Here is a 25,786-nt window from a genome sequence, read left to right as displayed (position 1 = left end):
CTTAATGTCAGAGAGAGACACACACACACAATCTGAAACAGGCTCCAGGCTCTGAGCTAGTTGTCAGCACAGAGCCCGATGCGCAGCTCGAACTCACAAACCGTGGGATCATGACCTGAGCTGAAGTCGGATGCTTAACCGACTGAGCCACCCAAGCACCCCAAACTTTTTAAGTTTATTTATTTTGACAGAGAGAGAGAGAAAGAGAGAGAACTAGTGGGGGAGGGATGGAGAGAGGGGCACAGAGGATCCAAAGCAGGCTCTGTGCTGACAGCAAAGAGCCTGGTGTGGGGCTCAACCTCACGCACCATGAGACCATGACTTGAGCTGAAGTCGGACACTTCACCGACTGAGCCACCCGGACACCGTAAAATCAAACATTTTATTTTGGGATAATTTTAGATTTGTGTAAAACAATATAGCGATCCTGCGTATCCTTTATTTACTCTCCCCCAGTCCAACACTGCAAGATGGTAGAATAGTTATCATCGCGGGGATAATTGGCATTGATGCATTGAGTCTGCAGAATGGTTTCCATGACCATCGGCAATTTTCCTATTGCCTTTTTAGAGCCACCCCTACCCGCCGCTTAACCCCCAGCAACCTCTAATCTCTTTTCCATCTTTATGGTGGTGTTATTTCAGGAATGCTTTACACATGGAGCCACATCGTTATGTAACCTTTAGGGACTGGCTCATTTCCCGGAGATTTCATACGGGTTCTAGCGTGTATAGAACCTAGTGTGTTCTTTCACATCACTGAGTAATATTCCATCCGAGGTCGTACCGCAGGGTGTTTACCTTTTGGTCTTTGCAGGATTACTGCATTCTTTCCAGTTTGGGGTGAATTCTGAATGTAGCTGCTATAAACATTTGTGTCCAGGCTTTTGTGTGGACCTGAGCTGGAGTTTGCTGGGATGAAAGGTCAGGTGTATAATTACTGGGTCGTATGGTAGTTGATACATTTATGTTTTTAAGCAACTCTTTTCCAGAATGCCTGCACAGTTTCCTGTTCCATGGACAACGAATGAGTGGTCCAGTTTCTCTGCATCCTCACCAGCTTTTGATGGGTGTATTTGACATTTTAGCCATTTTGGTAAAAGTGAGATAGCTGCTAGTGGTGTTTATTTGCAGTTCCCCAGTAGCTCATGATCTAGAATATCTTTTTTCTTAAAAAAAACTTTTCTAAATTTTGTTTTGTTTTGTTTTTTTGTTGTTTTTTTGCATGAAAGAGAGAGTAAGATGGAGGGAGGGGCAGAGAGAGAGGGAGACAGAATCTGAAGCAGGCTCCACGCTCTGAGCTGTCGGCACAGAGCCTGACATGGGGCTAAAACTCACAGACCATGGGATCATGACCTGAGCCAAAGTCAGATGCTAACTGACTAAGCTACCTGGCACCCCCTAGAACCTTATTTTTCATGTGTTTAGGTGCCCTCTGCATATCCTTTTTGGTGAAATGTCACTTTTGCCCATTTTCTTTTTTTTTTTTTTAATTTTTTTTTTTTAATGTTTTATTTATTTCTAGGAGAGAGAGAGAGAGACAGCGTGAGCAGGGGAGGGCCAGAGAGAGAGGGAGTCACAGACTGAAACAGGCTCCGGCCTCTGAGCTGGCAGCCAGCACAGAGCCCGACGCAGGGCTCGAACCCACGAACCGCGAGATCATGACCTAAGCGAAAGTCGGACGCTTAACCGACTAAGCCACCCGGGTGCCCCACTTTTGCCCATTTTCTAACTAGATCACATGTGTGTGTGTTTTAACTGTTGAGTTTTAAGATTTCTTGTATTTTAGATACTAGTCCCTTGTTAAGTGTGTGGTTGCAAGTCTTTTCTCCCTGCTGTGGCTTGTCTTTCCATCTTTTTAAAAGTTTTTACAGAAGTAGAGTTGAGCCTTTGCATATTTAAAGCAGGTCTTCAGCAGAGCAGATGGTTTCAACTTCATTGGTTTTGCCTTTTAGGGCTTGAGCTTTTGGCGTCAAGCCTGTCTTTTGCTCTGGATTCTGAAATTTTTTTTCCCTGCGTTTTTTCCCTAAAAGTTTATGGTTTGGGATTTCACACGTAATTAACCCCATGATCCATTTGGGTTAGTCTTAGTGTAAGGTAGGAGACGTACACTGAGTTTTATGCGGTTGTCTGTTTTCCCCATGCGCGTCATCTTTCCCTGATACCAGTTATCCAGAAGACTGTCTTTCCTCTGTTTCCTCAGTTGCCTTGGCACCTCTGTCAAGTAACAGTTGGGCATAATTTTTTTAAAGTAAGCTCTGTGCCCATTGTGGGTCTCGAACTCACAACCCCAAGATCAAGAGTTGTACACTCTACTGACTGAGCTGGCCAGGTGTGCCTCAGTTGGGCATATTTGTGTGTGGTTAGTTCTGGGTTCTGGGTTCTGTTCTCATGTTCTTTACAGTGTCTTGAAATCCAGTACACGGATACTGCACCAGTTTTTATTCTTTTTTTCTCAAAATAGTTTTTTTTTTAAATACGATAGTTGACACTCACACTTTTTTTGCTATCCTAGTTCTTCTAGGATACAAATTTTAGAATAGTCTTGTCCCTAATTACAAAGAATCTTCCTTGAATTTTGATAGGAATTACATTAAACCTGTATATCAGCTTGGGGAGAATTGATATCTTTACTGTGTTGAGCCTTGTAGACATGAATACAGAACGTCTCTCCATTGATTTAGATATTTAATGTCTGTTATCATTTTGTGGTTTTCATCATACACATCCTCTAAGTGTCGTTTTGCTCTTTCTTTTCCTGCTTTCTAACAATTGTAAATGGTATTATACTTTTCGGCATTCACATGTTCATTGCTGATCTGTAGAAATACAGTTAACTTTTCTATATTTGTCATGTACCTCATGACTTTGTTGAATTCGTTTATTGGAGTCAGTATTTTGGGTGATTTTTCAGGTATTGAACCAGCCTTGCATCCCTGGAATGGTTTCTCCTTGGTCAGGCTATGTAAATTCCTTTCATATATTGTGAATTTTATCTGCAAATAATTTTGTGTTCGAATTTCACGTGTGAATTCATGTAGCTTTTTGAGGTGTGTGTGTGTGTGTGTGTGTGTGTGTGTGTGTGTGTGTGTGTTTACTGCCTTTGGTTTTGGACAGGTTACTATTAGCTTTAAATAATGCACCGACAAGAATTCTCTTCTATTTTCTGGAAGAGACTCTACTATTAGTGTTTATTTAAAAAATAATTTGTAGAATTCTTTTGGGCCTGGAGTTGTTTTTTATTTTTTTGGTTTTTTGTTTTTTGTTTTTTGTTTTAAACATCTGGGCTAGTAAGGGACTCCATCACTTGGGAGAGATGAAAGCCCCACTTCCCTACTGGTTTTCTCTGCCACCATCTGCCTCAAGGGTGTAGGGACAACTTACTGCAGCTGCGAGAGGGTGGAGGTCTAGGCTGTACCTGCACTTGGCATGGTGGCTGTGGAGCCACAATTTCCTGTGGTGCGTGGCCTGGAGTAGAGCAGTAATTGTCTAAAAGTTTTCTATTTCGTTAGCCTCCCCTTTCCCTGCCCTTTGCCTAGAAATATAGCAGGCTTTTGTTAGGGATTTTGTTCTTTTTTTTGTCTCCACCTATTTGCGCTTCTGAGTTGCCACCTTCTTTAGCTCCAAATTTGGGGTACACGAGGCAAAAAGAAACCCAGAGAACTCATCACCATGTCATTGCTCTGGTCCCGAGATCCCCTGACCAGCCTGCCTGCCTTCTTCTCTCTGCCTCTCAGAATATTCTAACGTTTGTTTTGTAGATAATGCTCAGGAGTTTCAGTTGTGCTCAGTGGGAGGACCAGGGAGAGGGACTTCTATTCCATTTTCCTGGAAGTGGAAGTTTCAGTCTTTAAACACCCTATGCAGCCGCTCTGTCTTCAAGGATAGATTCCGCACGCTTCCCACCTGTGACTCTGGGCTGAGTTGTGGAACTAGGTGTCCGGGAGCACAGCGGCCCATTTGACCGTCTGGGCCTCCCCACTTCTCTGTGTCTCAAAACACTGCCTCTGCCAGAGCAATGTCCTTGTCCATAGCCCGCCTGCCAAGGCCATTAGGAATGAGGTGGTGACTCTCGTTTTCCCTCTGTCATCCGTGGAGCCCAGCTTCTGAAGACCCCAGCCTTGCTCCTGGGAACTACTTTCTTTTGGCCGAGTGCAGCCCCATCACCCATCCATCTGTCCGTTTCTCCCCATTGAGATGTTGACCCCTGTTGCTGTTTGATTGGGTCCTTCCGGGAGTTTTCCGAGGGTGCTTGTTGGACCCCTGTGAAGGGTCCCTCTTTTGTTAACCCCATCCGTGGCTGCGGGTGACGGATCTCCGCCCAGTGCCTTCCCACACGTGCGTGTTTAGCCTTTGAGACCTTTGGAAAATGCAGGGGGACGCAGTAAGGTTCTGGTGGCATTTGCTGAATTCCGCCTGCCCAGTCACTCCCCTCCCGCAGCTGTCCTGCAGACAGTCTGTGTACAAACGTACCGATGGCCACAGAGAATCCAGAGTGCCGTCGTGTCATGAACCGGCCCCATGCTCAGCACACCCGCTGGTGCAGGTCTCTGCTAAGAGCCGGGTTGGAAGGTGTGGTTTAGCCCAAGGCCCACGGCCCCACATTCCCCAAGACAGAATCCAAGTCACGGAATCGCGTCGCACTCTGACACGTGATGGTAGCAGGACCCCAAGCATGCTTGGCCCGGCTTGCCCTGCCTGTGTCTGCTCATCGCCCAGAGGATCTTGGGTGGATCCTTTCCCCACCCAATGATGTGGAGTCAAGCAGTGCGGTGAAAATGGAGCCACACGTGCCCTTCACTTCTAGCACCAGTTAATCTGCCCTGGCTGGAGGTTTTTATTCCCGCCTGTCTGATTATAAGAATGCCTGCGTTCGGACACACTGAAAGAAAGGAGTAGGTAGAGGGGTGGAGAAGCTTCCCTGTGCTCCATGAAGTATTTAAGAGCTGACAACTATACTTTTAATAATTGATATTAAAATGTACCAGAATGTCATTACCTCTCAGAAAACCATGACTGAATTTAACCAAGCACAGACATACTGTAGTAACCTCTTAATTGGGCAGAATCAGCTTTATTCCCATAGAATCTACACCAGCATTAGAATCTGAGAATGTTATGGGTCTCGCAGTCAGCCCTTTGGTTTTACATTTGGGGAAACAAAAGACCAGTGAGTGGCAGGACGGGGACTCAAGGCAAGATTTCGTTCTAGCTGGCTTATCGTTCTTTCCGCTTTGTCACACTGAAACTGAAGACACAGGAGCGTCTTATGGCAGCTGGGACCCTAAGAATTATATGAGAATGGACTCTTGGCTTCTAGCCAGGCCAGCAGACAAGAGGCGGCTTTTCTGCAGTGACCCTCGTTTTCAAGGGCTTGCTGATTCAGTTTAGTTTTGGGGCATCGTTAGCATAACCCACCGTGAATATTACATTTTCTTGAGCACCTCTGGCCAGGCCTTGTTTCTAGACATGCTCTGCTCCAGCAGCCGCTTCTGGAAACCATGGAGCCCACCTCTGTGCCCTCACTTGCCGCCCAACAGATTACTAGCTGTAGACTCCTGACTCTTGCTTGGTCCTGCTCTGCTAAGGGCTTAATTTCAGTTCCGGTCAGACTAGTCCCGTCCCAGTTTGCATGTTAGTGTTACCAACCCTTTCTCCCACGATTATTCTCTCAGTAGATTGCATGTGCTGACCCTCCCGCTTTTTGTAAACTCACTCATTAACTGTCAGCTCTTACTAGGAGTTTTTAGTATAGCAGAATGATTGGAGGACAAAACGACCCACCAGCTTTGGAAACAAAAGTATGTGTATAGTCATTTCTGCTAGAAATCTTTCATCGTGTCATTGCCAGCGTAAGGCAGATCGCAGATGAAACACTTTGTCCATATTCTCATCGTGAAATTGGATGAACATGAAAGCCAGATAACAAACTGGTGTACTTTGTTATTACTGGTATTATTGGGTGGGGGGGGTGATTCTGCTGTAGGCAGAAGGCTACAAAACTGCTCTCCGCGGGGCAGGAACCGTTTACGCGGCGCGGGGGCTGTTACATCAGCCGTGCTTTGACCTTCAGGCCCACTGTCGCAGGCTGCTGCTGGCTTTGGTCTGTTTGAAATGTAAGCAACAGACACGGTGTATTTACTCCTATTTCTCCAGCTTTTCTCATCTTCGCCAGGGCATTTTTCTTCCATAAAACATGAGTCAAAACACACAGAACTGTTTTCCTCATTACTCAGAGGATTCCTCATGGGTGCGAGGAGGATGCCGAGTCTGGGCATCCCTGGGTCCTCAGTGGGGCGAGGACGTGCCCTGGATCCCCCTACCCCCGCCCCAGCCTGTGTCTGTGCACTAGCCGCCGGGGGTGGTGCCTGGCCTGGGAGGGCACCGGATGAGTAATTGTCAAGAATGGAGTATGACTCCTATTCAGCTTTATCTCCTTATAGCTTACTCTTGTTACTTGACCATTGAAAGGTCATATCTTTAAAAAGTGGCAGTTTTCTGGGCAAATGAGTCTGCCCCAGAGTAGAGATTAACTGTTCGGTAACTCAGTACCGAAAATATTTACCCTTTTTCAGATGGTAGAAGTAAAACGTCAGAAGATACATGAAACCATTTAAGTGCATTTCATTATGGTTGACCCTCGAACAACGTGGGGGCTTAGGGACATCGACTCTCCACGTGGTCAGAAACCCACACACAACTTTGGGCTCCCCCTAAACTTAACTACCGATAGCCTGCTGTTGACCGGAAGCCTGACGGATAACGTAAAGACTTGATTTTGATTAACACGTGTTCTGTATGTCGTATGTGTCCTTGTGACAAAGTAAGCTGGAGAAAGGGAAATGTTAAGAAAATCACAAGGAAGAGGAAATACACCGCCCCACCCTACTGTAAAAAATCCCCGCAGAGGTGGACCCGCACAGTTCAGACCACATTGTTCAAGGGTCAGCTGTATACTTTTTTCTAATCAAGATGTAGGTGTTGTCACATTTAACTTTTTGTAAATAGCCTTAACTTGTACAGTAGAGAAATAGAGTTTAAGACCCGTTTTAGTTAAAGAAGGAGGAAAAGTCATATTCTTTTAGACCACAAAGAAATCCTGGTCTGCCCCGTGCTGATATTTTCCCCCAACCCAGAGAATGGGTGCCGTTGTCCTGAATTCAGAGTATCCCAGAGAAGCTAATGGGATATTCTCCTTAGTGCTGTGAAAATGCACCACCGTCTCCGGAATCTGGGGGTATAATAGCGTTCTCTAGAAGCAGGGAGAATGAAACTTAAACAGAAATTACAGGGAGTCCAGTTAGGTACCAGTCATGTGAGTTTAAGACTATGGATAACCACATAGGCATCAAGGAGGAGAATGTCTACAACCAAACTACCATGCTTTTTCTCAAAGTGGAATGGAAATGGAGGCAAGGAGTGGAAACAAGAATCCAGAGACAAACGCGAGAGTAAACGTAGCGGATATGCAAGAATGTACATGCATCTGTGTGTGTAAACTGAAGATAAGGTCCTTATCCGGTGTGCTTCCCCAGTGACTGAATTTGCCCATTTCAGTAATTGCAAAATACGGAAGCGTTTTGATTTTGGGCAGTAGTGCGTCCCGACTCCCACTTTCTCCTTGAACTTCTGTGTCTCAAGTGGGTGAGCAGCCTCAGCCGGGGAAAATGGGTGAGGGCAAGTGCCTGGAGCTAGACAGGGCTGGGGTGGGGGGTGCACTGGCCGCCAGCAGCCCTCACAGAGCCCAATGGGCCCCACCGCCCTGTCACATGCTGTGTCACAAAGGGAATGCTCCCCCTCCCCCAGAAGCGGGTACGAGCAAGGTCGGTATTGAACTGTTGGTGTCTGTTGTTGGTTACCTGTTACCCTAATACATTTTTTCAGTCTTTGCAGTTCAAGATTTCTGTTGTAAAGAACACTCAGTAGTTCCTAAAATCTCCTCTCAACTTTGAATCATTTCAATACTTCTCTTAGGTAACCTGCTAGCAACAAAACTTTTTCACTCACCGATATTTCCGTGACTGTTTATATAGTTGTGTATGTATTATAAATACGTAAATGTCCAAGAGGGAAGAGCATATAATTCATTGTGAATTTTATATGTATTGTGGAGGATATGTGTTGATCTATCTTGACACGAGATCATGTGAAAGTTATTTTGAGCATTTATGGAACACAGACTTTGTTTCCTTTTTAGATGTTCTTTTATTTGTGTTGCTGTTTCCCCCTCTTATAAAAATAGCACGACCACACTGCTTTTAGATCAAAGAGAAGCTGTGGAGAGGGGGTCCCCTCGGGTCCCAACATAACTGTCAGGCGGTTCTAATAGATGAAATCATAAGCTCTCAGGTCCAAAAATGTACACAGCTTCCCAGTGATCTCATTTACCTATTTCATAGATCATGATGAGACTTAAACGGATGTTGTATTTAAATGTATGTACTTAGCTCACCACCCGGCCTCTAGCGGAATGGGGTCCATATCTAAGGAGCCCGTGGAAAAGCAGATGGTGTAATTCACTGCCTGGGATTAATGACCATGTGGCGAAAGCAAATAGAAGACTTGAGTTCAAAGAAACCTGTGATAATGTAGACGGCACCAGGATCTTCTAATGCTTGAAGCCGTGAATTGGTTTCCCTTGTTGTGGCTTGTTTTCACCTTTGCTCTCTGTGTTATTAGAGAAGGAACACTATTTTCCAATGACGCTAACCTCCTCAAAGCTGCCTGTAATGTTCTTATTTTGTGATTATAATAATAAACATGTTGTGGGATAAAGTTTGTATTTTAGTCTTTTCAGGAGGAGACCCAGACAGAATGTTTAAGTGAGTTTTCTGGTTTTCCGTAGTTTCAATCGCTCAGAAGAAGTTTAATCCTTAATGTTGGGGGGCTAGATTCAAAGGCTAAGAGAAAAAGTCTTCTTAAAATTTTATACCTCTGTCGTCAGTTTAAAAGATTGTTTTGAGCCTTAGCTAGAGTCTGTATTGTAAGGCCTTCTTTAACGGACTTCAGTACCAATTGGACATTTCGGAAGGTCGCAGGTACTTGCTGCATGAATGGCTAACTAGAATTTGGACACATTTTATCTCCTGCTGTGGTAGGTTTATTTTTGGAGTGGACGCAATAAGTCCTCCCTTTATATTTACCTCAAATTTTCTGTTTTGGTGTTTTAAAAATATGCGACATTTACCGCTTACATGTAACGGGATGAAAAATAGCGTTTTCAGTTTTTCCCGGTTAGTTAATGTGGGGCCTTTTCCAAAGAGCTTTTTTGTCTTGATATTGTATGTGATTAGATTTTAAGCTGTGTAAAAGTTTCAGTTTAATATCTAAATGTATGTCTCTGAATTTGAGTTCATTGATTTCAATTATAAATCCTATAATGTCCAGCCCATCCATTGAAAGACCAATTCAAGTGCAAAAAGAACAACTAACTGCTGTGGTCATTCTTTTGCATTTCTGTATTTTAGATTTCAGATGACAGAAGTGAGGGGGGTGGGAAGAAAGGAAGGGAAAAAAAGTGGGATTAGTCTCGAATTTATTATTCTGGAGAAAGTTTTTATGAGTTGTGGGAACTGGCTACTGTGGAGATAGATGCCTATAAACTTGGAAGTACACATTAACGTTGATTTGCCTCGGTCATCTGCAAGAATATCTCCTCTAAATACCCCTTCTCCGCACTAGATAAACAAAATGCAAAAGTAACAAAATTGGACGTCTACCCGAAGCTGACGTTCTCTTAACCTCATGCTTTGGGATGACCCTGACCGCACAGCACCTATCATTTCAATTGCACGGGGTGAGGGATTTTACTTTAAAGGTTTAACTTCTAAGTTTGCGGTTTCCTTGGACTTGGAATCCGTGATAGCAGTATTTGCAATGAGCCATGCGCAGTTGTTTTGGGGTGTAACCAAGCTTCTTTGCGTCTTAGAAAGTACTTCGTAGGACCAACCCTGTCTCCCCCTTTGGTTTGTCTAGAAGACTTGCACTATGTGCCAGATGCTGCTTCCTAACCAGTGCAGTTACGCGTCACACCAGAGAATCCATCAGCACAAATCTCCCTACATCTGCCCCGAGTGCGGGGCCGTCTGCAGGTCGGTGCACTTCCAGAGCCACGTCACCAAGAACTGTCTGCACTACACGCGGAGAGTTGGTTTTCGGTCAGTATACTGTTTGCTTCCGTGCCGGTAAAGCTCTGTTCACCTGTCCCCGCGCAGCGGCGCGCGTGGTCTGTGCACGCGGTTTTCGGGGTCACACAGTGATACCTCAATTAACAGATCCTCCAGGAGCCTAGTTTGTTTGTGGTCGAGGTGATCCTTTTGAGTCCTCGTGGTGTCGGCCCCCCGGTCCCCACAAAGCTGAGGGTAAAAGGAGCCCCTCCTTCTAGCCAACACTAGTGCATGTGGCCAGGTTCGGCCTTGCTCAACTGTTCGAGCTTTTTCTTCCTGGACCTTTTCCAGCATCCCTCTGTTGTCATGTTCTCTGCATTTTAACCCCTGTAAGAGCACCATGCATTTCTCTCTCTCTCTTACGCATCTCCTCCGATCAAAACAGAAAGGGTGCATGGTCCCTTACTTGTATTTCATCATCTCCAAGGTTTGGGTGTTTGTCCTTTCCTCACAGCGCTCTTTGTGGAAGAACCTTCCACACCAGACCCCAGATAACCTTCCTCTATCCCCCTTTTCCCCAAGTCTGGGTCGTTCCCCTCCTCTGTGTACCTCTTAGCAATGACCCTTTGCACTGCTCCCCCGAGAATCTCAGACTCGTCTTTTACAACATCTGGCAAATCTGTTCATTTAGCTGGTATTGAGTGACAATGAACTTGAACTCTATCTTCCACTCTGTGACCTTCTGAAATGCATTCCTGTGCCTTTTATATTTTGACCCAGAGAAGGTCAGCCCAGATAACAGGTCACCAATACACCATGTCTTTGTTAATAGAGGTATTACTGTATTGTGTGTTTAACTGTTTGGTTGCCTGTCACTTGAATGTTAGACTGTTAATACACAGGATATCTTTTAGTTATAATACAGTTATGATATTTTACAAAAATAAAGTCTAGTCAGTATAACTTGATGGGTTTTTTTTTTTCAGTGATTTTTAGGGCATAGCATCATCGGTTCCTGGGTGGCTCGGTCCCATTTTTCTGACAGTAACAGAGACTTGGTGCATGTTTTTACCTCATGCCTCCAAACATGAGAAGCACACATGCTTGATGCATTGGGATCTACCTTAGTAGGAAGCGTTTGGTTTGCAAATTAAGGAACTAGAGTTCTTTTTGGTGCCAGTTTTGCCACTAACTTTATGGTAATTCATGTATCCTTCCCATGCGACGGTGCCTCTGTCTGTAAAGTCAGTGTGCCGCCTACGGTCCATCTCCACCGAGGTGTGACCGAGGAAAGCAAGATACTCCCAATGCTCTCAGAGCTTAGGGAGCAAGTCACACATTGAAGGTGCCCTTGATTCCACAAAACCATACACAGTGATGCTTTGGGGCTCACCCCATGTTTTCAAACGATTACTGCCAGGTTCTTTGTTTAATAATGGAAAGCAGTTCTGCCACATTGTCTCCGTGCTGTTCTCTCTCACAAAGATGCCAAACTTTCCTCCAGTGTTTATTTTTTGCGTATAAGGAAAGTAAACTTAGGCTGGAATGAATAGAGGAAGCAGGACTTCTGCACTTCTTGCTATTCCTGGTGCCTCTCCTAAATGAAGACCAGCTGTGCAGTCAGGCTCAAAGGAATCAGCTCATTGCAAGAGCCCGTCCCTTGCTTTTCTTCCCACCCCCTACCCCCATTCACAGAGTTACTTAAATTTGGCACTTGGAATTTTTAAGGCATTTGTGTTTAAGACAGGTTTTTTCCTCGCACTCGAGGCTCAGAAGAGCTGTAAAGATATGACCATGTGTGCACTCTGCTTAGTTCACGTTTACCTCTTCAGGTGTGAGGAAAAAATTGACCCTGATTCTTTTTTTTTTTTTTTTCCCCCTGCTATTTCAAATAAGTTGATGGGGACTTAACCCCCTTGGCCTTCTTCTGGTTCCCTCCTCCATTTTGGCTCCATACTTCATCATTTCCCATTTGATTTTTCTTTGGCCAGAGAAGTGGAGCAGGGCTCCCCTCCCTCCCTCGCCTCTGTGATTCAGCATGCCTTATGAGGCACAGTGCATCTCCCAGGTACCGAGTGGGTCACTCCCAGCTCCTGGTTGATTTGGTAAAAGTCCAAGGTTTTTGTGAATTTTCCTACTTCTTGATTCATTGGATCTGCATTTAGAAAGGGGATTTGTAGGACTGTATACTATAAACATTAAAAACATGTTTTTAGGGGGGCACTTGAATGGCTCAGTCAGTTAAGCATCCGACTGCAGCTCAGGTCATGATCTCACGGTTTGTGAGTTCGAGCCCCGTGTCGGGCTTCGTGCTGACAGCTCAGAGCCTGGAGCCTGCTTCCGATTCTGTCTCCTCTCTCTGTCCTTCCCCCGCTGATGCTCTGTCTGTCTCTCTCAAAAATAAATAAACATCAAATAATTTTTTTTACATAAAGAGAAACTTGGTTGGTACCTAGAACACAAAGGACGTCGGGTATATGAAACATTTATTTATAGGCTGGATTTTTAGTAGCGTTAAGATACCATATGAACCCTACAAATTCTGTCTTCTGTTTGTCTGTCTCATTTCCATTCCCAATTGGCCTCTGTTGCTCCTGAACCTTTCCTTCCACCTATCAGTGGGTATTTTACAACTCTCTTTCTTCTTACTTTGTTTTTTAAATTCTCTACTTTCCTCACATCAAGGAGGGTTTTTCCTTGGACCCCATGACACTTTTTGGACCCCGCCTTAGCTACTTCTCCATTAGCCGCTGCGTAGATTCATTAAATTCCTGCTTATTTTCTTCAACATTAAACCTTCCAGTTCAGGCGACTTGAGAGAACTCCAGGGATTCGTTTCTTTTCCCCCTTCCTGGGTCTTGACTCTTGAAACACCACCTGTGTCCCCTTGATGGGAAGGTTTTCTGTTTATGATGCTGGTGCAGAGGATCCCCCTGTTTCATGAATAACCCGCTTTTGTTTTGTGTGATCCTCCTCTTCCCTAGGAATCGTTAGGCTTCCAGGGCTGGGAAGAACTAAAAGGTGCTTGAGTTCAACTCTTCTCCTTTTACAAGTGAGGCATTCGCCCAGAGAAGATCAGTAACCTGCTCAAGACAATCCCAAGTTCAGGCTAACCCAAAGTAATTCCAGTATGTGCTTGGGTGGCTTAATTGTCAAAAATAATGGTTCAAGGAGATAAGATAGAGGAGCTTTCTTAGTTATTCTCCCATTCTGTTTTAGTGCCTTTATTGTATAGGTTTTCAAACATTACGCCTTAAGTCATTTAAAATGCTAATGCAGTAATTATGATTTTGGTGAAATGCTTGCAAAGCTTAACATTCATAAAAGCCAAGTACTTCCGAGAATGCCGCTCTTGAGTGACTGGAGGCATCCCCATGAATCCGGAAGGGAGGCTCCTAGAATGGAAGTACCTTAGACTAACGCGGAAGTGATCAGGCCCTGCCCACAGCCCTCCTGCCTTGTGTCAGCTCCCACCTTCACTTCCAGGAGCGTGTCCACTCAGGTGCATTTCAGGTTCATCTCCGCAGACTCTTGAGCATCTGCAGAGACCACCCTCAGGTAGTTTTCGGATGTGGTGTGGCCAGAGGATGACGAGGTCATCAAATGGATGTGTTGTAAGTGTTGCTGAGAGCCCGGCACGAGAAAGACGAGGTTGGTGAGAAACGTGTCTGAGTGTCGAGCTGGTTTCTGTGGGACGAGACATGATTAGTTCACGAGCCAATCCAATTATTTATATGCTCAAGAAGTAAAGAAGTCGACCGGAAAGGAGTTTACTCAGTGATGTTGATTTTTCGGAAGTTTATAATTCATGTTATTTCATTAAATAAGTGTAAGTGTACTTGAACGTATTTTCCAGGAGATAAACAACATAGGTGGTTAACTTTCTCTGCCCCACGGGCCCCATCACCCCCAGACACATTGACCACATCAGTGTGCACCAGGAGACCGTGGCCAGGCTTTGGAGCCAGGACTGATTTATTCTCTCTGCCTTCTGCTGATGGCATGTAGGTCGAGGCAGCGAAGATTTCTTCCATTGGAAATGCCATTGGTTAGGAGCCTCAGGGCCTGGTGTGAGCATCTAGAATGTGGGAGTGTTCCCCAGAGTCACAGGTCATGAGGTCTTGCCATGTCCGTTGGCCCTGATACAGCCCCCGTGATCCGTTGGTCTCTTCATAGTCTGGTGTTTGGGTATTTAATCCCGAAAGTTTTAAAGATGCCCAAGCGTCAGACCGTTTGAGTTTTATTTTTCTTCTTCACGATCTTCTTTCTTAAATATATAAAAACTAATTTGATCTGTTATAAATAGAAAAAAAAAAAACCCAACCAAAACATACTTCCGGAAGTAGCCATTAGAAACCTTGAAGAGGCCATTAAGCCGTGCTCGTTTTACCTGACTGTTACCGTGCAGGTGCGCGTGTGTGAGGGCCCCGTGCTGATGACCGCGTGTTTGTTTTCCTGGCAGGTGTATCCATTGCAATGTCGTGTACTCTGACGTGGCCGCTCTGAAGTCTCACATCCAGGGCTCTCACTGTGAAGTCTTCTACAAGTGTCCTATTTGTCCCATGGCGTTTAAGTCTGCCCCAAGCACACATTCCCATGCCTACACACAGCATCCTGGCGTCAAGATAGGAGAGCCAAAGTAAGTCCTGCTGCCTTCTGACTTTTATGCCACTGCTTTACCTAGTGACTTAGTGGAAGGAGTAGTTCTGTGGAAGAAAACTCCAGAGATGAAGATGTAGGCCACCGCACAGATTCCGGGGCTCCGCGAGGTACAGCTCATAGCTCATCGCCACCTAACCCGTTCAGCTCTTCCCAGGTGAAGCCTCCGTCCCGAAAAACAGTGTCACTTACTATTTATGCTCTTGTCCTCCACTTTTTGCGAAGCAGGTGAATATTTATCAATTTTGGTTCTTTTTCTTATGACGAGTTTAGCAGTTAACTTCTCCGGGGAACCATCAGCCACGGCCCTCTTTCCTCAGGGACGTGCTTTTCGTCCTAACATTCATAATACGAAGTCAGTTTAAAACGCTGGTTGCTGAATTTAACCTCATAGCCAGTCTTAGTCCTTGGGTAGTACAGATTTCGTTTTTGCCTTTTTATCTTGCTCTTCATTTTGTAGTTTTTGCTCCGTTGAGTCTTTAAGGACGAAGCGTCTGCTCCGGCAGACGGGGGCTGCCTGCCTGCGTCACGGGCAGCTCATCGAACAGGAGGGACCGTGGGCCTTGGGCACAGAGTCCTGCCTCCTCCCTCCCTCCCCCCCCCCCCCTCCCCACTCCACCAGCTGTGAGATCTGGGACCATCACAGGCTCTGTTTTTCACTTCCATTTTCTCCCCTGCAAAGTGAGGGTAGTGCTTCCGTCCCAGAGTTCGTGTGGGGCGGAGAGGAGGTGACATTTAAAATGCGTGGCACATGATTCCTCTGTCAGGAGCACAGAGGGGGCGCGGCAGCTTTGATCCTTCCCTCACTTCCTCTTCGTTGTATACGTGGCAGTGGATTAGCTGCTCGCGGTCAAGCTCTTTTGATTCCTGTGTTATTTACAGCAGCGTGGAATCCGATCGTTATGTGAGGCTACGTTTGCTGCCCAAATCTGTTGGTGGGTCTCACCCCCTATCTGCAGTCGAGGAAACCTTAGAGGCAGGACATGGATATTTCATGTTATATATACGTCTGGCTTGTTTCCTTCGCTTTTTGGGGACATAGGAATGACTGAACACTATAGGAGTGACCCTGTTTCCTAAAAAAATGAAACATGATAAAATAGGATTCTGTTCTGGTAGGACCTTGACTCTGATCTCGGTGGATCCTCAGACCGCAGATTAGGTGATCCATATAGGACTTGGCGTCTTGACCCTGAAGACATACTTCAGTGAATTCTCATTTCACAGTCTTCAGTGTTCAGGGCAGTGAGGCTTCCGGACATTAAAGCAGTATCTTGCCCCCAGTTTATAGAGTTTTTGATTTGGCTCTTTATTCAAATAAATCAGACTTTACTGAAATCTGGAATAGCAGTTATTACCTGAGAATACAGGGCAGCGAATTATTAACATAAGCTAAAACGACATTTTCCAAAATTGAGTGAAATAAAAAACTATTCCAGTATTTTCCTAAAATTATTTTCACTACAGTGGTTCCTTAATAAGTACCAAGCCTAAAGATAGGCATTGACTACTATGTTCTAACTGTGAAGCTAAAAAAAAAAAAAAAAAAAAATTATAGGGGCGCCTGGGTGGCTCAGGCGGTTGAGCGTCTGACTTCAGCTCAGGTCATGATCTCACGGTTCGTGGGTTCTAGTCCCGCATCGGGCTCTGTGCTGACAGCTCAGAGCCTGGAGCCTGTCTTCAGATTCTGTGTCTCCCCCTCTCTCTCTGATCCTCCCTGCTCGTGCTGTTTCTCTCTCTCAAAAATAAATAAAACATTTAAAAAAATTATAGGTGAGATACAACAAAACTGCCAAAGCAGTGAACTTTCACTTAACCACATTGGTTCAAGGTGACGTCCGTGCTCGGCCAAGCACCTCCTCCCCTGCGACTTGGCTGCGGCACCAGGTGCTGCTTCTTGGGCTCTTTTTATCCCCGTTTGTTGTGACTGGACTACAGCGTGCCCTGAGATCCCTCTTCCCTGCCCCCTCTCCCAGTTCAGGCTCTTGGAAACCCTTCCTTCCCACGGTATGCTGGAATGCTGTCTGGCCTGCACTTGATCTGAAGCTTCCTTTTGACATTAACCCCATCTCTGCCCTGCGTCCCTGTGCAGCACCCGCCTTCTGCCAAATCAGTAGCCTTCACAACATTGGAAACTCAGGCATGGGAAACCCCTTAGCGGTATTTGGTTAACAGGCAGTTATGCAAATGACTCATCATTATGCAAATGATGTGCATTCATTTAAAAGATCAGTATAAAATGCTTCGCCCCCCATTTCCTTTAGAGAAGATGTGGAGGTCTGAGAATGCACCCACAAAGTCCTTCAGTCCTAGCACCTCACATTGAAAAGGACGATGCATGATTTTTTTTATTTTTTAAAAATTTTTATGTGACATTTATGTAGTATTTCTCAGGTGCCAGGTATTTAACGGTTCCTGTGTTTGTTTCTTGCTTTTCAGTGTGTGGTCAGGCTTTACCCTGCTGTTACCTTAAAACCGTGAGCACCCTTTAATCTTTTCTGGGTGATTCTGGACCATTTTGAATGTCCGTTTCTGGACTTCATGGTGATCAAGTTTTGTGCCTATTTTCGTACTTTCCTTGACGTCCGATGAACAGCAGGTTTTTTGCTATTTTGTGCCTTCCGTTTATTTGCCACCCTCAGTGTCCATGTGAAGTCGAGAATTACATAAGAGACCGAGAGTTTGTGGACAGGTCCCTTCAAGATACAGTGCGTGCACAGGTGTGATAGCCACATAGCGGAGCGCTGTGGGGACCGACGGAGCTGAATCGGAACCGTGGCCCCCAGGATTTGTGCAGCATCGGGATCCTCCAGTCTCTCCGAGCCCATGTGAAGTGGTTCGCCTGTGGAGGGTGTGGACGTTGTTGGGTGTTGCTCAGGACAGGGCTTGGCGCTTGGTCCGATTCAGTCAGTGACAGTAAAGCAAGAGGTTTGTGGTGGTGACTTCAGAGCTTACGATCTTTCATTCCATTTGTTGTTACATTTGTTTCAAGGGTAGCAGGCTGTGGGTTGGACCTGAACGTGGGTATTTGGTTTTAGCTTCCTGGTTCTTCTTTTTAACCCCTTCCCCATTCTCCGCACTTTTCTTCAGTTCTAGCCTGCACCCCCACCCCCACCCCCCACCCCCGCCCTGAACCTGGTTACCCTCTCGGACCATTTCCTCAGCCCTGCAGCGAGGGTAGGATTCAGTCACACCTAGAGGCTTGACATTCAGGGCCCGTGACGACACTACAGGGCGTCCCGGGAAAGCCAGGCGCACTGTTCCCGTCACTTCCCTCACCGCGCGGCCCCCACGCCTGTGCCCGGGCGCCTCCCCTCCCCTGCCTGGCGCTGCCCCCCGTGGTTTTCTTCCACGGTCAGTTGGAGAGTTTGCTCCGTCTTCATGGTCTGACTCTGTGTCTGTGAGGCTTTTATTTGGGCTTTGTTTTTTTTTTTTTTTTACATACGAGCACCATTTTAACATTTAAAACAAAAATAGATTCTATCCTATGGGAAAGTTGAGAGGACTCTACAGAGACTCTGACGTCCCCTCGCTCCCAGATTCCCTAATTGTCAGCATTCGCGACATTTAATTTTACTCCACTGTTTCGTTCTCCCTGAGTCTCTTCTTCTCGTGTTCAGGAATAATGGGCAGCGTGACATAGATATCAGTGTTCTGCCTCTCCTCCCACAAAGGACAGCCACGTACGCCCCCACCATCCAGCCCTCCCAGTCAGAGATCGGTGTTGGGTACATTACTGCCCAGTGCTGGGACCCCTTACACTTTCTCTAATAGATGAGAAAATGTCCTTTTGTGCGTGTTTCGGGTTCAAAATCCTACCCAGAAGCGTGTTCTGCGTTTAACTGTCCTGTCTCGTCCGCGTTCTTCCATCTGGACAGCTGCTCACTCTTTCCCTGCCTCTCCCGTCTTTGGTCATCCTCAAGGGGACGCCGGCCTTTTGCTCTTGGGGTGACCCCCGTCCGCCACTGCTTTCTTGTAGCTGGACTCGGGACACGCACTCCTGGCTGGCAGCCCCATGTGTGTCGCACCAGAGGCACACACTGCCTGTCTCTGTTTCCAGTGGCCGTCCTGACTCCTGTCGTCCAGCCAAGTGCGTGTCCGCCAGATCTCCCTGTAAAGCCCTCACCTCCCTTCTAGTAGCTAGCAGTCGTGGGGCCGTGTCCCCAGATCCTACCTGCAAACTGTTCCTCAGAAAAATGCCTAAGTAAATAGTTTATCTCCTCTTTTATACTTTCCTTTGCTGTTCAGTAGAAAGCAAAAAAAAAAAAGTCAAAGCAAACAGAACCCTTCCCCAAAGGAATGCGGCATGAATAAAAGGGGCCATGCTGTTTTTCATGAAATAGATATTTCTGAAAATCTGGGAATAGAATCCTGAGAAAACCTCTTAGCCTAGCCAGTAAATTTTCATTCTCTTCCTGAAGCTATTCTTTTCTTCTTACTGCTCTATGCTAATCACAGAAAAATTGAGAAAGACAGACAAGTAAAACAGTTGAGAATACCTGTAATACCATCCCACAGAGATGATGACGGCTATATAAACCTTCTCTTTCTTTTCTATGCCCTTAAAAAATGTGATCATATCGTACATACGGTCTTGTTACCTGCTGTTTTCATTTTCACAAAAATCTTCCCATTCATCGGCATACATCTATAGCATACTTTTTAAAAAAATCATGTAGTTGTTCTGACTTAAGTACTTACATTACTGGATGTTTGGGCTATTTTCAATTCTAAGTGATTTTAAATAGTGAGGAAATGAACATCCTTGTCACACTTGTTAAGTTCATGATGACAATGTCATTTGTGTGCCTCCTTTGAGTGGTGAAGTCATGAAGTTCTAGAAAGAAAAAAAAAACAACAACCAAACAAAAACACCTCTCCTCTCCCCACTCAACTGTGCTTGTGATCCGTGCTAAATTACTAATAGGTCAAGACCTTGTAAAAACCCATGCCACTCAATCCAATTAAATTATAACTTTTATGTGGAAAAAGGAGGACAAATCTGTAAATTTTTGACAGAATCACAAAGCGAGAAGTGCTTTCTTGAGAAGACCCTGAGAATAAAGACATGTGGTTTTAAGAGGCGTGCCTTTCCTGGCTTTGCTGTAGAAATAGCAAACAGAAGCTCAATGTGGCTTTTTTCCCCTCTGACTTGTCCCTTCAGTCAGGGTTTCTCTGCCATTTTCCTAAGCTCCAAGGATTCTTTGAACTTCTCGAAATTCATCCAAGGCAGTACAGGTGTCCCTAAGGCCTCCCCTGAGGACCAGGAGGACCTGGAACAGTCATTGAAGAAAGGTGACCCATCCTGAACACGTGGGTTTATGAGCCGCTAGCAAAGCAAAGCCCCTGGAGGTGGAGGTTGGGAGCAGGGGAGTCTAGTCCTTTCCCTCCCGCCTGAGCTTTGGTGGAAGGTGTTGATGGTTAGAGGGGATTGTGTTCAGAAGGTTCGGGTATAATGAATCAGTGTAAGGAGGTTGATTGGCAGTAATACTAGGTACGGAAGTGGTTTGTAGTAGACAGTATTTTAAACCATTTTAAGCAAAACAGACATTCAAGTATTGGAGCAACAGTGATGTGGATTTTCTTTTCTGTTTCTTTTCTTTCTTTTTTTTGGTGTATAATTGTTTACTGGCATAGGGCTTTCCTTACTAAGAACACGTAGAGAAATACTGCAGTTGGATGGTAAAAGGGCTACTAACTCGAAAAGAAAACTTTGGGGCAAGTCATAGCTCACGGAAGCAGCACACCTGACAGCCCTGTTTACTAGCTCATTAACAAAGTCTTTATCAAGTTAGGGCGCCACCATCCGGCTGTGTTCCTTGTGTTATCTTAAAGAACACTTGAGAAGAAAAATTCAAGGGTTCTTTTGCTCTGTGTGAAAGTAACAAACAAGCAAAGATCTCGTAAAAACACGTGTTAAATGTAGATCTGTAAGTAATAAAATGGTCATGAATTTCGCCTTCGATGCAGAGGCGGTTGAACGCACCTTTACTCAAAATGTGAAGATCGACCTGCCCTTGAGCGATGCCAAGTTGCCCTCAAAAGTTTGTTTCAAAGATAAACTGTTTTTATTTTTATCGTGTTTACGTGTTCTCACTGCCTCTGCCCCCTTGCAATGTAAACTAACAGTTCCCTCGGCTTCGGAGATGAGGGCTGACTGACATGTCCACACACTTCTTCTGTTTTAGAATAATTTATAAGTGTTCCATGTGCGACACTGTGTTTACCCTGCAAACCCTGCTGTATCGCCACTTTGACCAACACATCGAAAACCAGAAGGTGTCTGTTTTCAAGTGTCCCGACTGTTCCCTTTTATATGCACAGAAGCAACTGATGATGGACCACATCAAGGTGTGTGCGCGTCTCTCGTGTCCTTTAAGTGAATTGCAGACCCACGTGCGTTGAACCGAAGTCGAGGCTGAGCTGTAGGTGACAAGCCAGCCGCATGCTGTTCAGGGAAGGGATGGGTGCTGGCGGTCGGTCCTGAGCAGTGTACACACTGCTGGCGTCAGGCGTTCACTTGACCAACGCCTTTGACTCCCGAGTTCTGATCTGCATCACCAAGAAAGACCATCGCAGAGTCACGGGTGCATGCCCTGATTCTAAAAGAAAAATAAAGTTATTAGTCTTCTTTTTTTTGGTCCTACATGCGAAAAGGATGAAGTTTACTTTTCTATGAGAAGTCCATTTTGTACAGGATTTAGAAAGAGACAAGGACTCTCACGAATTGTCTTAATTCGTTATAAATGTCGGTGTGTTTAGGATGAGGGTCTTCTCTTGAGGTTATTTAAGCAGTCCAATTTGCATTATAATTGATGCCCCTCGATCTTTTAGTCTTTTTTTTCTATCAAGGTTACATGTAAATTAGTGAAGTGTGCTGGATACAGCACAGTGTCTGGTGCCTGGTGAGTGTTTGGTTAATGAAATAACTAAGTGTCCAGTTTGGAGAACCCACCCCTCTAACCCCCAAAAGGGGCGTCTAAATCTCTTTATAGCCCTTTAAGCTCACGATGGACAGAGCTTGAGTCCTAGTCTCTTAAACACCCACTGTGATGGGGCATGCAAGTTTATTCCCATGCACATAGGAGATAAGATGCGTCAGCTCTCAGAGCTTAGAGGGACTTGACTTACTAAAAAGAGAAAATAACAGGCCCGACATCATCAACTCCATCTCTCTTTCTCTCAGTTCTTCTCTTTTTTTAATATATTATTCAAGAAAGGTCAGTTTCAAGAGCAAATGAACGTCTCTGAATTCGTCTAGTCTCATCTTAGTTAAACGAATGGACTGTTACTCTTCGAAATTTCCCGTGTTGAGCATAGGTGCGCTCCCACAATGTAACTGCCTGCTGCAGAGAACGTAACGTCTCAGAGGGCCTGCTTGTTGGTGGCTGGGAGAAGGAGGTGGCCCCGTGGCACTACTAGGGCAATCAATGCGTGGGAGATATGTGTCCTCATTACCACTTGAAGTACAGCAAAATCCTCTTAAGCTACTGTAAAGGTTTTCACTAAAAGTACAAAACCATTTTGACAACAAGTATTTATTGAATGAATGATCAGGGGGAAACAAACCCTAAAAACTGCTAATAAAAACGTAGTGACCTTGGAATTAGATCCAGATATTTCAGCATATTTTATATGGGGGGGGGGGAGAGAAAAGGAAAGAAAAGTTGCTTCTTAAGAGGCTCTTAAGGTATTTGCCTTCTGGAACTCATCTTTACATCTGGAAAGTGGGGTCGTCGACTTTGTGGTTAGGGTCTTCCCTGTGTTAATAGCGAATCTGGAGGAATAGAAAGCTCTAAGACATAGAGACCGAAGAGGAGTGGCAAAATCCCGTGGCCACAAGGATGAAAGAATTGTTTATATTCATCTGAGCCGTTACAAGACTACAGGATACGAAAACAGTGGGAATACGCACTCACGTTCTCATTTCAAGTATGCTCTATACATTTAAAGTACTCTGCCTTTCTGTATGTGTTTGGGGATGGGTGAGAATAAAGATAAAGTTTTAGGGGCAGCCTTGTTTTGTTTTTTATCGTTAAGATCTACACCAGCTCCTGTGAGTTTATTTATATCACTTAATAGCTGTGCTGTTCAGTTTTTCACGAGGAAGGAATGAAGAGAAAGGACGGGAACAGTGTTTCCCCACATACATCTTCATGGAAAGGTTGATCTTTACTTGCCTAATTTAATCCAATTTGTATCATTTCTTCTGCCAAAGTGTAGGTGTTTTCACTGCGTAGGATCCCTGTAGACATGTCGGCATTGACATTGAAAGCGAACTTGGAAGTTACAATCAGTCAAGTTATTTGTTGTCACAAGACCTAGGGGAAGCTCGCTTGTAAGAATTCAGTTGTATTTCTTTTATTAAAAAAAGATATTTGTTTTTACCAAACAATGTTATTTTTACTTGTGATGTGAAAATGAAATGAGTGAACCAGAAATTCCCATTTTCACACACACGTCATTGCTCTCTTGTTCATTGGCAGAACTTTTGGCTGCTTTTCTGTACTTTCCATAGCACCGTCAGGTCAGCTGACAGAAGAGTATTCCTTTTTATTTTCTTTTACTTATTTTTTTTCTCCACAAGAGTGTTTTAATACATTACCCTCTCCTCAGCTTTCAGTTGGCAAAAATGTTTTTGCCTAGAAACGTATGAAAAATGTGCTAGAAAATCTAGGGGTTTGCTTTCTTTGGGTTTTAAATGGCTAAAAACGTAAAAGCTTCGCTTCTGGTTTGAAAAAGGCCATTTGAAACACGAAAGCGGCTTCCTCACAAGGTCGTCGAGAAGCCAGTGTGCAGCTTTTTGGCCCAAGAGATCTCTCCCCTGATTGTCTCTTGCCAGAGGACATCAGACATTCCTCCCGGGCCTGTTTTAGAGTAGACCAGTACTCTGGAAATTACAGACCCTCTTTTTCCTTCCGGGGTAAGACGGTGCTGAGGGAGGTTGGCAAATTCTTGGCACTGTTTAGAGGCAGGCTTTCCTGAGGAGCTGTGATGGAGAGCAGGCCGAGGGAGCACCTTCCTGCTTGAACGCTATGGAACCGAGATCTGTTCCATGTGGTCTGTGGGACAGAGGAGACCCCAAGCACATTCGGAAACGTGTGTCACGTTGTGTCTTTCTGTAGGTTCTATAGGTTCAGGACCCAGAGGTTAGCTACAAGCCTGAACGCTGGCAACATGAGATGGCCCTGTTCAGAAGAGAAATTCTATGTCATTGAGGCACAGACTGATTTCCCTTCTTTTTTTTTTTTTTGGAGGCGGGGGCGGAGGGAGGGGACGACTCTGCCTCTAGAACACAATTAAAAACCAAAACAAGCTGACCTTGAGAACCAGTTGGCACTAATTTTACCCCAGTGGAATTTGGAATCCTGCGAGTTTAAGTTGAGGTAGCTTCGTGGCTGTTACATTAATGAGAATAAACACCGAAGCAACTCTGAGAGGCTTTTTTGAGTATCTGCTGTGTATGGTTCACAAGCCCGGGTGGCATCAGGAAGAAGGGATAGATCGGAGTAGGGTGTAGGGAGATTGAAAGAACCCCCCAAAACACCCCAACAAAAGCCCAAACTCTTTACAAGTATCCCAAGAACACGGAAAGTATGAAAGGGAGGGAAAAAACTTTGCAAGTGTCTCAGGAGTTTATTAAAGGTGACCGGCTGGGGGCTTGAATACCTGATGCGTGTCAGCCTCTTCACGCCTTTCTGGGTAGATGTGATGGTAAAATGTTCTTCCCCAGAAAGAGTGTGTTGCAGAGAGGACTCACTGGTTCCCTGGGGGAGGTTAAGCAGCCGGGAATAATTTGGACTCCATACAGAAGTCTTTTTTAAAGAATTTAAAAATGGCACAGGCAAATAAGTTTTCAGAAATTATTTGGAACTAAAATTTGCGTCACTTAGAGCAGCCATAAAAGTTAATTTTCTTTTTGTTTCTTTTCAAGTGTACATTTGGCCTCGGTTTTCTTCTTCCTATATTAAGAAATGTTTCTGAATGAATGTAAGATCATATTGGAATATCTATAATGTGTTAAGATAGTCCACACGCGCTTTCTCTCGGTGGTAACGATGTGTGATAGATATTTCTTTTCTTTTTGTAACATAGTCTATGCATGGAACATTGAAAAGTATTGAAGGGCCTCCAAACTTGGGTATAAACTTGCCTTTGAGCATTAAGCCCGCAACTCAAAATTCAGCAAATCAAAACAAAGAGGATACCAGATCCATGAACGGGAAAGAGAAATTGGAAAAGAAGTCTCCATCACCTGTGAAAAAATCCGTGGAGCCCAAGAAGGTGGCCAGCCCCGGGTGGACGTGTTGGGAGTGTGACCGCTTGTTCACGCAGAGAGATGTTTACATTTCCCACGTGAGAAAGGAGCACGGGAAGGTAAGAGCGGAGGTCACCCCGTTAGTGCGAGGAATTGCACGGGACTGGCAGACCCCCAGCGCCTGCTCTGCGCTCAGCCCTGCCGGCAATTAACCAACGAGGAGGAAAGGAGAGAAAGAAGGCGATGTTTTGGAAACTGTTAGGGGGTATTTGTTTTGTTTTGTTCTTTAATGTTTATTTTTTGAGAGAGAGAGAGAGAAAGAGAGTGAGCCGGGGAGGGGCAGAGAGAGAAAGGGAGAGAGAAATCCCAAGCAGGCTCTGAGCTTTGAGCACAGAACCCCGGGTGGGGCTGGAACTCACGAACCATGAAATCATGAACTGAGCAGAAACCTAGAGTCAGTTAACCGCAAATGAGCCACCCAGGCGCCCCTGTTAGAGGAGTAATTTGTATGACAGAATGTGCTTGTTTCCAGAGTTTGGGAGTGGGAAGAGGTACCTCGTCCTTCTTAAACTCCCAGGATAGGCTTTATACCTCAAAATCACTGAAAAAGGACTTGCAATATTTGTATTCTTTTTAAAATAGTAAGTACACCTCTCCAACTAACAAGGAATTTTTTTAAATGCCTATTATTAATAAATCTAGCAAGATTATTTTCTAATATTACTCTCAAAGTGGTGGTCTCAAAGTTGGGTTGTTCTAGAAAG

The 25,786-nt window shown here is 44.9% G+C and overlaps 1 protein-coding gene across 10 annotated transcripts in view; it reads left to right on the top strand.

Moving 5' to 3' along the window:
* ZNF532 (zinc finger protein 532) overlaps window positions 1–25,786 on the top strand; it is a 107,139-nt gene that overhangs the window by 52,511 nt on the left and 28,842 nt on the right. For 8 of the 10 annotated variants that reach the window (XM_039230495.1, XM_039230499.1, XM_039230500.1 and 5 more), the window contains 4 exons: window positions 9,975–10,156; window positions 14,568–14,744; window positions 20,953–21,115; window positions 24,860–25,141. In XM_039230495.1, coding sequence (XP_039086426.1) covers window positions 9,975–10,156; window positions 14,568–14,744; window positions 20,953–21,115; window positions 24,860–25,141 — 804 coding nt within the window. The remainder of the gene's footprint in view (window positions 1–9,974; window positions 10,157–14,567; window positions 14,745–20,952; window positions 21,116–24,859; window positions 25,142–25,786) is intronic. The other 2 variants (XM_039230501.1, XM_039230502.1) reach the window with 2 other exon arrangements.

Source organism: Hyaena hyaena, unplaced genomic scaffold, assembly GCF_003009895.1.
Source record: "Hyaena hyaena isolate Hyena2069 unplaced genomic scaffold, ASM300989v1 scaffold_47, whole genome shotgun sequence".
NCBI classification, from domain to species: domain Eukaryota; kingdom Metazoa; phylum Chordata; class Mammalia; order Carnivora; family Hyaenidae; genus Hyaena; species Hyaena hyaena.
Note: the sequence above shows the minus strand (reverse complement) of the source record. Positions and strands in the feature narration are given on the sequence as shown.